The sequence below is a fragment of the Cetorhinus maximus genome, chromosome 1 (assembly GCF_964194155.1).
Source record: "Cetorhinus maximus chromosome 1, sCetMax3.hap1.1, whole genome shotgun sequence".
Classification (NCBI taxonomy): domain Eukaryota; kingdom Metazoa; phylum Chordata; class Chondrichthyes; order Lamniformes; family Cetorhinidae; genus Cetorhinus; species Cetorhinus maximus.
This window is the reverse complement of record NC_135879.1, coordinates 107,712,771-107,727,055: the sequence shown is the minus strand read 5'-3', so window position 1 is coordinate 107,727,055 and position 14,285 is coordinate 107,712,771. Positions and strand designations below refer to the sequence as shown.

Here is a 14,285-nt window from a genome sequence, read left to right as displayed (position 1 = left end):
TTTCCCAGAAGACAGCAGGATAGCAGGTCAGAACTCCCAGAAGATAGTGTGAACAAGGCCAGACTGGGAGAACCAAGTGCTGCCAGCCTCAGAGGACACCCCAAGGGAAAAGGCCACTGTGTGGTAAAAATTACTGGAATTCTATAGATTTTGAAATTTATAAGGATAGTTGATGAACAGAAAAGGGGACGGTTAGCTCTGAGGGTAGTTAAATTTAAGATCTTGTGGAACTGTTTTAAAGTAATGTTTAGTGTGTGAAGCCATTCTTTAAGTGTAGTTGTGTTTTTCCCCTATTTTCTTTTAATAAATGTTTACTCTGCTATAAAATCATCACAAATAGTCAGGGACATAATTTCCTGATTTCAGAGCCTCTCCTCATACTATACAAATTGCAAAAACCATTTTGGCAGCCGTGTCAAGTATCCGTCTGGGATTTGAGCAGTTCGGAGTTACCATCAGCCATGCCGTAACAAAGTGAAACTGTGGCTATCAATGGTGAAGCAATTAATGTCAGGGATGCTGAATAGGCCAGAAGTAGATGAGTACAGATATCTCGTAGTACTGTAGGGCTACAGTAGATTACAGATATAGGGAGGGACAAGGCCTTGGAAAGATATGAAAAAATTATGAGAATTTTACAAGCAAGAGGTTGCTTGACAGGGATCCAATGTAGGTCAGTGAGCACAGGCATAATACGTGAACAGGACTTGATGTGAGTTAAGGTGTAGGGAGTAGAGTTTTGAATGACCTCAAGTTTACAGAGGGTAGAATGTGGGAGACCGCATAAGATTGTGATGAAATAGTCAAATCTAGATATAACAAAGGTCTGAATGAAAGTTTCAGCAGCAGATAAGATGATACAGGGGCGATGTTACGCAAATGGAAATAGGTGGTCTTCGTGATGGCACAAACATGTGGTCGGGAGCTCATCTCAGAATGAAATATGACTCCCAAGGTTGGTTTAATTTCAAACCATTGCCAGGTAGAGGGATGGAGTTTGTAGCTAGGCAACAGATATTTGGAAAAATTCAGCAGGTCTGACAGCATCTGCGGAGAGGAATACAGTTAACGTTTCGAGTCCGTATGACTCTTCACCAGAAGAGTTATACATGTGGGTTGTTGCTGCTTTTGAAATTCAAATAAAGGTTATTAAGAACTATTTTCTTCTGTCAACTCACCCCGCAAGTTAATTTTAGTCATTGGTAGGATTGTGTGAAGAGAACAGAGTTCTGTCTAATAGACTGATGATTGAAAGTATTACTCCGTACTTCTCAAATATCCACATGACCACCCGAGGCAAGGTGTCTCCAATAAATTGAGTTTGTCCAATCTAAGATTAATAACTAGAAACTCCTACTACAATTATCGATTTTGATTTGATAATAACGCTTCTCTATCGTGCCTAAAATTGCAGAAACTTCCAGTGGACACGTACACTAAGCTAAATGGGAAAGCATAATTTAAGAAAAAAAGCTGACCATAAAATATTACAGGACGAAGGTGCAATTTTAAATGGCATCCTTTTTAACGATCAATTCTTTTAGTGTAAATCATCAGGGAGCATTGAAGCTATCCAAACTGACCGTCTCCTCTACATTGGAGAGACCAAACGCAAACTGGGTGACCGCTTTGCAGAACACCTGCAGTCTGTCCGCAAGAAAGACCCAAACCTCCCTGTCGCTTGCCATTTTAACACTCCACCCTGTTCTCTTGCCCACATGTCTGTCCTTGGCTTGCTGCATTGTTCCAGTGAAGCCCAACGCAAACTGGAGGAACAGCACCTTATCTTCCGACTAGGCACTTTACAGCCTTCCGGGCTGAATATTGAATTCAACAACTTTAGATCTTAAACTCCCCCTCCCCCCATCCCCACCCCGTTTCTTCCCCCTCCCTTTTTTTTTCAATAATTTATATAGATTCTTATTTTCCCACCTATTTCCATTATTTTTAAATCTACAACTAATACTTTGTTAGTCTTTTCCACCCCACCCCCACTAGAGCTGTACCTTGAGTATCCTGCCATCCATTCTTAATTAGCACTTTTCTTAGATAATATCACCACCTTCAACACCTCTTTGATCCTTTTGTCTGTGACATCTTTTGATTATCTGCTCCTATCACTGCTTGCTTGTCCCCACAATCACCCCACCCTCAACCTCTCTCTCCCCCCCCCACCTTAGACCAGCTTATATTTCACCTCTCTCCTAACTATACTTCAGTTCTGCCGAAGGGTCATGAGGACTCGAAACGTCAACTGTTTTCTTCTCCACCGATGCTGCCAGACCTGCTGAGTTTTTCCAGGTAATTCTGTTTTTGTTTTTTCACCTTCCCTCAGATCCCATCTCACAGAGGGCGGGCCAGAATGCCCGCACATGCGCACCCGTTCCGGAGCCCGGACGGTCACATGACAGCGGTGTTTGTGTTTTTTTCCCTCCCCTCTTCCTCCCGTCAGAAGATGGCGGCGGTGCCGGAGAGCGGAGATAACAGGGAGAGTCAGGGTCGGGGTTCTGAGCGCGGTGTCCACCAGGCAGAAACGCTGGGCTTTTACGAAGTAAAAGAAGATCCCAACAAATACGCAGGGCAAAAACGGAATCTGTCAGGTGAGTGGAGCCGAGCTTTTTCCCCCGGTGGAATGGTCCTGGGTAGCGTCTTGTTGGTGCGGGTTGTTCGGAATCACGGGCCTTGTGTCAGTGGAAGCGCTGCGAGCAGCTAGGAGAAGGGACGGGATGGAGCGGATTGCGCAAACCAGAGAGTGTCCCAGGTACTCTTTGCCCCTGACATGGTTTCGCTCCCGGGTCCGACGAAAGCCGTTGGCATTTGCAGCGCCGGTGTTTGCATTCGAGCTCGGTCCGTGCGCTGATCACCCAGGCGACTCGAGCCGGCCGCCCAGTGACAGCTGTCAGCGGCTGTGTCGGGGTGGGGGAGGAGGCTTCCTCTTTGTTCTGTCAGCAGTGGCACTCTCTGGCTACACAGTCTGATCCCAGGCAGACTGACAGCCGCGTGTTCCCTGTATGGGGCCCACCTGTTGCTCCACTCAGTTCGATAGAGGGAGAATTGTTTGTGTTCCGATGACAGTGTCGCAGGCTTACCCAGCAACTATTCCACCACCTTCCGTCCTCAGCACAATTTTTTTTTGCTTAAAGTTATTAATCAGAAATACACGGAGTGTTTATTTCTGCTTGGGACCTACGTATGTGTGGATGTCTCACTCTGACGCATTAGATATATTCTTGGTTTTACAGTCAAAGTCTCTAATGAGCTACAGTTGTACTATCCATCTTCATGGGAACCACAAAAACTGATTATATCCTTTTACTTCTGTAAACAAAAACAAAGTTAGCTCTGGGGAAAAAGCCATTTGCAAAATGCAAATAAGTATTTAAATGTTTTGTACAAAGATCTTGGTCATACTGTTAATACTTGTGAAACATTTGAGGTCTTTTCTGTTTTTATTCACTGGCATATTATTTTATATATTGTTCATAATTGGTAGATAACTCCTGGCACTTAGTTGGACTTCACAAAGAAGTTGGTTTCTTAATTTCTGGATGTAGTTACCTAAACTACTACATACACTGAATTTACAGTCAGTCAGCAAAATATTGGAACCTGTTTGTCTCCAGACAATCACATAAGCTGCACCCCTCCTCACTAATTTGGCCATAAAGTATCCAACTACTTATATATTATCAAACCGGCGCTTGGGTCAAGCAGCATCTGTGGAGTGAAAACAGTTAATGTTAATGCTAACTGTTTCTCACTCCACAGATGCTGCAAGATCCACACAGCATTTTAGACCATAAGACATAGGAGCAGAAATTAGGCCATTCGGCCCATCGAGTCTGCTCCACCATTCAATCATGGCTGATAAGTTTCTCAACCCCATTCTCCCGCCTTCTCGTAACCTTTGATCCCCATATCAATCAAGAACCTATCTATCTCGGTCTTAAATACACTCAATGACCTGGCCTCCACAGCCTTCTGTGACAATGAATTCTATAGATTCACCACTCTCTGGCTAAAGAAGTTTCTCCTCATCTCTGTTCTAAAAGGTCTTCCCTTTACTTTGAGGCGGTGCCCTCGGGTCCTAGTCTCTCCTACTAATGGAAACATCTTCCCCACGTCCACTCTATCCAGGCCTTTCAGTATTCTGTAAGTTTCAATCAGATCCCCCCTCATCCTTCTAAACTCCATCGAGTATAGACCCAGAGTCCTCAAATGTTCCTCATATGTTAAGCCTTTCATTCCTGGGATCATTCTCGTGAACCTCCTCTGGACCTTCTCCAGGGCCAGCACATCCTTCCTGAGATACGGGGCCCAAAATTGCTCACAATAGTCTAAATGTGGTCTGGCCAGAGCCTTATAAAGCCTCAGCAGCACATCCCTGCTTTTATATTCTAGTCCTCTCAAAATAAATGCCAACATTGCATTTGCCTTCCTAACTACCAACTCAACCTGCGAGTTAACCTTAAGAGAATCCTGGACTAGGACTCCCAAGTCCCTTTGCACTCCAGATTTCTGAATTCTCTCCCCATTTAGAAAATAGTCTATGCCTCTTCTTCCTACCAAAGTGCATGAGCTCACACTTCCCCATGTTGTATTCCATCTGCCACTTCTTTGCCCATTCTCTTAACCTGTCTAAATCCTTCTGCAGCCTCCCCGCCTCCTGAATACTACCTGTCTCTCCACCTATCTTTGTATCATCTGCAAATTTAGCCAGAATGCCCGCTAGGTTCCTTCATCTAGAGCATTAATGTATAAAGTGAAAAGTTGTGGTCCCAACACTGACCCTTGCGGAACTCCACTAGTCACCGGCTGCCAGGACCCCGTTATCCCCACTCTCTGCCTCCTGCCAGACAGGCAATCTTCTATCCATGCTAGTACCTTGCCTCTAACACCATGGGCTCTTATCTTACTGAGCAGCCTCCTGTGCGGCACCTTGTCAAAGGCCTTCTGGAAGTCCAAGTAGATAACATCCATTGGCTCTCCTTTGTCTAACCTACTCGTTACCTCCTCAAAGAATTCTAACAGATTTGACAGGCATGACCTCCTCTTGATGAAACCATGCTGACTTTGCCCTATTTTACCATGCACTTCCAAGTATTCTGAAATCTCATCCTTAATAACGGACTCTAAAATCTTACCAATGACCGAGGTCAGGCAAATCGGCCTGTAATTTCCCGTCTGTTGCCTCACTCCCTTCTTAAAAAGGAGGGTTACATTATACATTTTCTGTTTTATTTCAGATTTCCAGCATCTGCAGTAGTTTTGCTTTTGACCTGTATATAATGTTTCAAATCTGTGGCTTTCCTAAGTATGCATTTGCAGCTTAATTCATTGGTAATCCTTAACATAAAAATTCCTGACTAAACTGGGTAACTTTTTCATTTAGTTTTTTTCCTTCATTTCCAAAGTGGATTGCTTAGAGTTTTTGTATTTTACTAACTATGTATTGTCTTCTGAGTGGTCAAGGTTTATTTAGTAATCGTATTTGTATACTAGCCATTCAGCTTTCATAATGTGATTCTTGCTTTTTGTTTTTTAACAAGTAATTGTTGAGCTTTTCACTTAATTAATTGCCCAGGGAAAACTGACCAAAACTAATTTGGTGGTAAAGACTAGACTGAAAAAGGCTTTGACTTCTAGCTGAGTTAGTGCGTTGACTGCTGGTGTTGAATAACCTTTCATTTATTAGATGCATTAATTATCATTGCTTAAGATTTAAACATTCTCCAGATATCTTGCTTTCCTCATGCGAAGCACAAAGGTTCATTTCCCGTGTAAGCCTGTGTACAGAAATGAAACCATATACAGGAAGTAATTTTGGAGATAGCCTACAAATGTGAACAATAAACCTCTTATGTTTCTGGTATGCTCACTAACTGAGTATAGAATGAGCTGCATTGAGCTGTCTAGCTCTCTTGATAGAGGATCTGCCAAAGTGTGTTCCTTATCTAACTCTATGCTGTAAACTACTTAATAAAATTAGCAGAATCAAGAGAAATCTTGTTTGCTAAATTGCAAAACTTTACTTAAACCCACACTCTGTTCCAAAATGGTTTTTTTTATAAAGTTCAAACCTTTCCATAATGACAACTTCTCATGACATATGTAATACCTACTTGTAATTGTGCAATTAGGTAGTCACTTGGTAGTAGTCTTCAGTAGATACTGAGGCAACAGCTATATGCACAATGCTTTCAAATTCTAACTGAGATGAAGGAATGTTGTAAAGGTGTATCTCTCAATTGAAATAGCTGTTATTCATAGGATTCAAATGGTTAACCTCTTTTACCAGAAATTGTTTTCAGCTGTTAATCCCTTTCAGGACAAAGTCAACCTGCGAAAATCTCCCTTACAGAACCCTTTAATTGGCTAAATGTTCACAGTTATTTAGCTCTATCTCCCTGCAACCAGGTATGTTGTTCGTGGTTCAGGGTAGCACTCTCGCCTCTATAAATCAGAGGGTTGTGTGTTCAGGTCTCACTCTCGGGAGCTGAGCACCAAATCTAGACGGACACTTCAGAGATGTTGAATCAAGGCCCTGAATACATTGTTAGTTGGATGTAACTGACCACATGGCACTATTTTGAAGAAGAGCAGGGAAGTTCTGTCGACTTCTTGACCAATGTTTATCTACCAACCAATAACTAAAAACAGATTATGATTTACTTTGCTTTTTATGGGATCCTGCTGTGTACAGATTTGCTGCTGTGTTTCCTACATCACCACATTGGGTGCCCATTAAAGCAGTTGGTGTTTCTATGGCAGTGTTATGGCCAGGTAAGAAGTGGTAGAAAGGCTCCTCTCTCTTTCTGCCTCTTGGTTGACTGCAACAGGTGTTTTTTAAAATAATTTGCTTGTCAACATAGGTGGTGTTTAACTGTTCAAGTGCTGCCGCTGTAGAAGACACACAGGTTTTCTTGTACACTTTAAAAGGAAAGGAAGTAGCATTTATTATCACTAATACTCAATAAATGAAAAATTATAAATCCATTCTAACTCACACATACACCCAAGAGAATCTCTCACATCCAGAAGTAGGTTACAAGGAGGGAGGGTATGTTAAGCTGTTTGACTTTCTTTTGAACACAATCATATATAGATCCTGTAGGTTGGTGGGTTGGATGGTTTTAGGCCTTACTCGGTGGTTTTTTTTCTTCCACCCTCCTGGATTCTGCATCCAGGCAATTTAAAGTCTTGACCGATGATTTGTCTTTTCCTCTGAAGTCAGCAACTGTTTGGTTTATGTTGAAGACATTGCCTGTGGTGTTTGGCTGGTCATTTACAGGCAGGCACATGTTTGCAGAAAGGTTGGAGAGAGAGAGAGAGCACATGTACTCTTCTCCCTGTTCCCCACTCATTCAGTGTTAGAAAGAACTACTTTTCTAGAGTGAGTGAGTCACAGACAAAGTGCTGGCTTGCTACCACATAACTTTTATTCACAAACTAGCCAGTTACTAAATATGGTCACAGCAAGTTGGGAAACCCTCATTCCAGGTTCGTTGATTGTGTTAATTGCTTACTGTAGTGAATTATCTGAATGATCCACGGTGGAGACCCTCCTCAGCCAGGGTCCATTGTCTAAAGTGTTCAGCTTAAATGGTCAGTGGAGACTCCTCTCAGCTGTGGTCCATTGTCCAAAGTGATGAGCTTAACTAATCGGTCCGCATCCACCTGGATAAACAGAATACTTCTATTTCAGGGGGTGGGTCAGTCACACTCATTTAAACTGATTGTTCTGGTGGTCCACTTCCAGAGATCATTTCATAGCACCCTCGCCTTTGAATCAGAGGGTTGTGGGTTCATGTCCCACTCCCGGAAACCAAGAACTGTGATTATACTCGAAAGAGTTGCAATCTGTGACTGTTGATAACTCGAAAGAGTTTCCAGAGATCATGTCTCCTTTTTTGATAGAATTGCAGTTTGCAAGGTGAAGTCATGTAAATGTTCAGCCATGTTAAGAACTGTTGTTTAGACCACTTAATACTGCTCAGTTCTTTTTAAAAAACTTATCCTGTGGTTTCAGTCCACTCAATAAATAAAGCCATTTTTGATAAAAACATGGTTTTATAACACCAGATTCAATATGAAAGCAAATTGCCATGAATGCTTGAAATCTGAAATAAAAACAGAAAATGCTGGAAATACTCAGCGGACCTGTTGAGTACCCCTGGAGAGTGAAAGGAGTTAAGTTCTCAGGTTGATGAATTTCCATCAGAACTGGAATAAGTTAGATCTGACAGGTTTAAAGCATGTATGGTGGCAGGGAAAGGAGGGAGGAGAGGGTAGAACACAGTTGACCACATCATCTACCTACAAAGACTGTCCATCATCATCCCACTGGGTGGGACAGCACATGCCTGGTTCCATTTTAATCTATCTAGTCAAAGCCATAGGACCACCTGCATTGGCTTCTCTTTCCACTCCAACACTGTTATCAAGTGCCCATTGAAGTTCCATTTTGATCATCTCCACTTCCACCACCCCCTAAGCAACTATTTGCAGGTTGTTACCATTTTGTATACTAACTGAATTTGGAGCATGAGATTGATAGCTGTACTTTGATTTTCATTCAGTCACGCAAAACTTTTACACTGTTTCAGTTCTAGCCAGGCTGAAACCTTAGCTATGTTGTTCAGGGATTACCGCTGAACCTGCCTAAATATACACATGTGCAGTGTTCTTTCCAAACACTTAAATGTTTAGCTATTGGGAAAGCATAGAGCAAATGTTCACACCCTAAATATTCAAATAAATGTCCAAGTGTATTTGTAAACAAAGTTTGATGCCATAGTAGAATTGTAATCCACAAGAAGTCCAACTCGAACAGTACCAGGGAATATCGCACTACTACACCCTGGAGTCTTGTTGGACTCTGAACTTGCACTGAAATATGGAATCAATGTTTGTGTGAAAGTGCAATTGTTTTTTGTGTCCAAATGTGCCGTCTATACATGGATTATGTATTGACTAACCTGATAGACCTATTGGGAATTGTTAGCTTAACTTGATGAGGATTTTATTCTCTCGCATGGTATATCTTGTTTACAAATATTGTGAAAAAGCCTCTACATCTAAAACATTCCCTCATCTGGGCTGATTGATCTGCTTAGCACTTGCCATATTTTCTATTTTGTATTGGATTACCGGCACCTTTTTTTTTAGTTTTAATATTGATTAGCAATTTTTGGTTAATAATGAATGAACTATTGACGGTATTGTAATAAACTGAAAGCAATTGTAATCTCACATTAATAATTTTGCATAATAACTACTGCTTACATCGTCTAGATTCATTGCATTGATATTGGCATTGAGCTAATTACTGTTGTGGTTTGTCATTTGTTCAAGTGGACCTATATAGTCCGGTAATTTTTGCCTGTGGGATGGGGTGGTTAACTCTTCTATGCATTTTCTCTGGCTTTTTGGTGTATTGAGTAGCTGTTTTTGATGCTGACTAAGATGGCCTGTTACCAAGTGATTAATAGCTTTTAACCACAGCAATAAACTTGTGTCTTGAGCATTTTATTTATAATTTGATTCTGTCAGTAACAGGCACTTTAGGTAATCATTTACATTCTTTTGTGAAAACAATTGCCGTAGCTCTTTTCAGAAATTTTGCTTGAGAGTAGCATTTTAAACAGTGCATGTGCTCTTTTTCTTACCCCGCCTCCATTGAAGAGCATGATTAATGTGTGTTTTTGGACAAAATCAAATATAACTCTCTGCTGGTTGGAGTCATGCCTAGCACAAAGGAAGATGGCTGTGGTTGTTGGAGGTCAGTCATCTCAACTCCAGGACATCACTGCAGGAGTTCCTCAGGGTAGTGTCCTCGGCCCAACCATCTTCAGCTGCTTCATCAATTACCTTCCTTCCATCATAAATTCAGATGTGGGGATGTTTGCTGATGATTGCATAATGTTCAGCATCATTCGCGACTCCTCAGATACTGAAGCAGTCCATGTCCAACTGCAGAAAGACCTGGACAATATCCAGGCTTGGGCTGGCAAGTAACATTTGCGCCACACAAGCGTCAGACAATGACCATCTCCAACAAGAGAGAATCTAACCATCGCCCCTTGACGTTCAATGGCATTACCCTCACTGAATCCCCCATTATCAACATCCTGGGTGTTAGCATTGACCAGAAACTGAACTGGACTAGCAATTTAAATACTGTGGCAGGTCTGAGGCTAGGAACCGTGCAATGAGTAACTCACCTCCTGACTCACCAAAACCTGTCCTCCATCTGCAAGGCACAAGTCAGGAGTGTGATGGAATACTCCCCACTTGCCTGGATGAGTGCAGCTCCAGCAACACTCAAGAAGCTTGACACCATCCAGGACAAAGCAGCCCACTTGATTGGCACCACATCCACAAACATTCACCCCCACCAACGCACAGTAGCAGCAGTGTGTACCAAATACAAGATGAACGGCAGGAATTCCCCCAGGCTCCTTCGACGGCACCTTCTAAACCCACAACCACTTGCAAATGTATCGCCATTCCTTCACTGTCGCTGGGTCAAAATGCTGGAACTCCCTTCCTAACAGCACTGTGGGTGTACCTACACCACATGGACTGCAGTGGTTCGAGAAGGCAGCTCACCACCATCTTCTCAAGGGCAACTAGGGATGGGCAATAAATGCTGGCCTTGCCAGCGAAGCCCACACCCCGTGAATGAATAAAAAAAAGACTCTCTACTTGTAGAAGCAGTGCCATGTATAACTTGTAGTTTGGGATTTTCCTTTAAATATTGGTCGAAATAATTGAAGTTTTCTTTAAGAAAGGTAGAACCTCATTTATATAGCACTTTATTTCCCCTATATGTATATGTTTTATGTGCAATTAATTACTTTCAAATTGCAATTGCTGTTAGGCAAAAACCTGACAGCTTTGCATTAGCTCAGTCAGTATGCTCAATAAATGAGATGAATAACTAGCATTCAAGAAGCATCAAGCGACTAATGTTTATAATGCCTATTTTTAAAATCCTTTCTCTGTAGATCTGTCCCTGCTGAGGTTTATTAGTGCTGAGTTGACACGGGGTTATCTTTTGGAACACAATGAAGCCAAGTATAAAGAAAGGAGGGAGAAAGTATACACATGTTTGCGAATTCCTCGGGAACTGGAAAAGGTATGGCTTTTACCTTTGTAGATTTGTTGACTAAAATTGACCCTGTCTTAACGTTTTTGTTACATTTGAATTATCTGTTTATTGTTGTTTTCCTTTATAACCTGACTATCTGTCATATTATTTCTGTGATCAGTCTGCTCCACTCCAATTTATAATTGGCACAAATGTAATCAGCATTTATAGCTATGTTCAGTCTTTTTACAGTGATCTTGCTAAACTTTCTTTTTTCAGCATTGAAGTACCATGATCAGAAGTAACAAAGTTTATGCTGTACTGCCATTTTAAATTATAGGTTGCTGCATTGTAAAATTTACATGGTGTACAATAGTGGTTCTGTAATTTTGTAGGTATAACCTCCATTTGTTTGAAAGCACTATATGATTTGTTTGGCTGTATATTATTATCAAATGTAGTTGATAGTTACTCAAAGAATTCCAGTTAACAGTTTTCAGGGATAGTTAAGCTGTGGCTTTCCAAATCTTGTAGTCGGTTTGGAATCCTCAAAGGAATAGGCTAAGCTAGAGTATATGTGATACAAGGAAGTAGTGTCTTTGCTAGGTTGCATTGGTTCATGCATGCTTTTATGTTCTTGATTATGGAGGTGTATTCAAGGGGAAACTTGAACCCCATAACTTGATTCCAGGAAAACTAGTGCAATTTGTGTCCAGATTACCGATTGTGCCCAAAGTGGAAATTCTATCTAGTATATTCTGCAAAAAAAAAGGTAAGTATTAGGTGCCAGCATTTATTTATCCCCTTGTGGGGTAAAAAATTAGATATCTGCTATTTATTAATAATTGCCCAGATTTTGCAGTTGTACTGACGCTGAAGCTATCAGCATTTGCTGTCATGGCAACTGTGAAACTGCAACTTTTGTTATCCACACAATGCACAGTTAAACAGAAAAATCAAGAAATTACTGTTAGTCATTCCCTGCTCCTGCACAGGGTTTACTGTTGGCGTCCCATATGTGGCAATCTTTAGAAATCACTTGAACTGATATGAACCCCTTTATGTTGTACTATTCCTGTTTTTTAAACAAAAGGCCCAAACAATGTTATGCCTTGTTGAATGGGGTGTAACTGAGTTAGTTTTTACTGGTAGATCAAGTCGTAACTACTGCTGAACAAGCTTTCTTGCCTTGGAAAATCTAATTTTATTTAAGCTTGTGCAATGTCAAATATCTACATTGAAAGCCTATGGAATCCAAGTAATTTTTTTTAAAGATGTTAGAATCGATCATTTAAGGAGGTTATAGCTGTGCACTTAGAGAAACTCAATGTAATCTGGAAGAGTCAACATGGTTTTATGAAAGGGAAACCATGTTTAACCAATTTATTGGAGTTCTTTGAAGGAGTAACATGTGCTGTGGATAAAGGGGAGCCTCTGGACATGCTGTATTTCGATTTCCAGAAGGCATTTGATAAGGTGCCACATCAAAGGTCATTGCGGAAAATAAAAGCTCATGGTATGGGGGTAACATATTAGCATGGAAAGAAGATTGGCTGGCTGGTTGGTAGAAAACAGAGCATGCATAAATGAGTCCTTTTCAGATTGGCAGGATGTGACTAGTGGAGTCCCACAGGGGTCTGTGCTGGGGCCTCAACTTTTTACAATTTTTATCAATGACTTGTATGATGGGAGTGAAGACATGATAGCTAAATTTGCAGATTCACAAAGATAGGCAGGAAAGTATGTTGCGAAGAGAACATGAGGAGGCTGCAGATGAATATAGATAGGTTGAGTGGGCAAAAGTCTGGTAGATGGAGTATAATGTGGGAAAATGTGAAGTTGTTCACTTTGGCAGAAAAATAAAAAAGCAGAGTATTACTTAAATGAAGAACGACTGCAGAATTCCGAGGCGCAGAGGGATCTAGGTGTTCTAGTGCATGAGTCACAGAAAATTATTAGAACATAACATAAGAAATAGGAGCAGGAGTAGGCCATTTGGCCCCTCAAGACTGCCCTGCCTTTCAATAAGATCATGGCTGATCTGCCCCAGGCCTCAGCTCCTCTTTCGTGCCAGCTCCTCGTAGGCCTCAATGCCCCAATATTCTAAAAATCTATCTACCTCCTCTTTAAGTACTTTCAGTGATGCAGCCTCCACAGCTCTGAGGTAGAGAATTCCAGACATTCACCACCCTCTGAGAGAAGAAATTCCTTTGCATCTTAGTTTTAAATGAATGTCCCCTTATTCTGTAACTATGTCCCCTAGTTCGAGATTCCCCCACTAGTGGAAACATCATCTCAACATCTACCCTGTCAAGCCCCCTCAGAATCTTCTACGTTTCAATAAGATCACCCCATATTCTTCTAAACTTTAATGAATAAAGGCCTAACCTGTATAGCTGTTCTTGATAAGTCAACCTGTTCGTCCCAGGAATCAGCCTAGTGAATCTCTTTTGAACTGCCTCCATTGCCAGTATATCCTTTCTTAAATACGGGCACCAAAACTGTACACGGTACTCCAGATGTGACCTCACCAACACCCTATATAGTTGTAACAAGACTTCCCTATTTTTAAACTCCAACCCCCAGCAATACAGGCTAAAATTCCATTCGCCTTCTTAATTACTTGCTGTACCGCATGCTAACTTTTTGTGTTTCATGCACAAGAACACTCAGGTCCCTCTGTGCTGCACTTTTTTGGAGTCTCTCTCCATTTAAATAATAGTCTGCCTTTTGATTCTTGCTACTAAAGTGCATGACCTCACACTTCCCTACATTAAACTCCATCTGCCAAGTTTTTGCCCACTCACTCAACCTATCTAAATCCCCTTGCAGATTCCTTATGTCCCCATCACAACATGCCCTCCCACCTATTTTTGTATCATCAGCAAATTTGGATACATTACACTCTGCCCCCCCCCCGAACTCATTAATATAGATAGTAAATAATTGAGGCCATAGGACTGATCCTTGTGACACTCCACTAGTTACGTATTTCCAACCTGAAAAAGACCCACTAATCCCAACTCTCTGTCTTCTGTGTATTAATCAATCCTCAATCCATGCTAATACATTACCCCACCCCCCCGATACCATGAATTCTTATCTTGTGCAATAACCTTTTATGTGGCACTTTATTGAATGCCTTCTGGAAATCCAAATACACTACATCTACTGGCTTCCCTTTATCAACTCT

At 41.4% G+C, this 14,285-nt stretch overlaps 1 protein-coding gene across 2 annotated transcripts in view; it reads left to right on the top strand.

The window, feature by feature from the left end:
• The first annotated feature begins 2,406 nt into the window (after positions 1-2,406).
• Positions 2,407-14,285, top strand: part of tapt1b (transmembrane anterior posterior transformation 1b) — a 155,597-nt gene continuing 143,718 nt past the window's right edge. The window contains exons 1-2 of one of the 2 annotated variants that reach the window (XM_078545163.1): positions 2,407-2,600; positions 11,010-11,140. In XM_078545163.1, coding sequence (XP_078401289.1) covers positions 2,456-2,600; positions 11,010-11,140 — 276 coding nt within the window. In that variant the 5' untranslated portion in view covers positions 2,407-2,455. The remainder of the gene's footprint in view (positions 2,601-11,009; positions 11,141-14,285) is intronic. The other variant, XM_078545172.1, reaches the window with a different exon arrangement.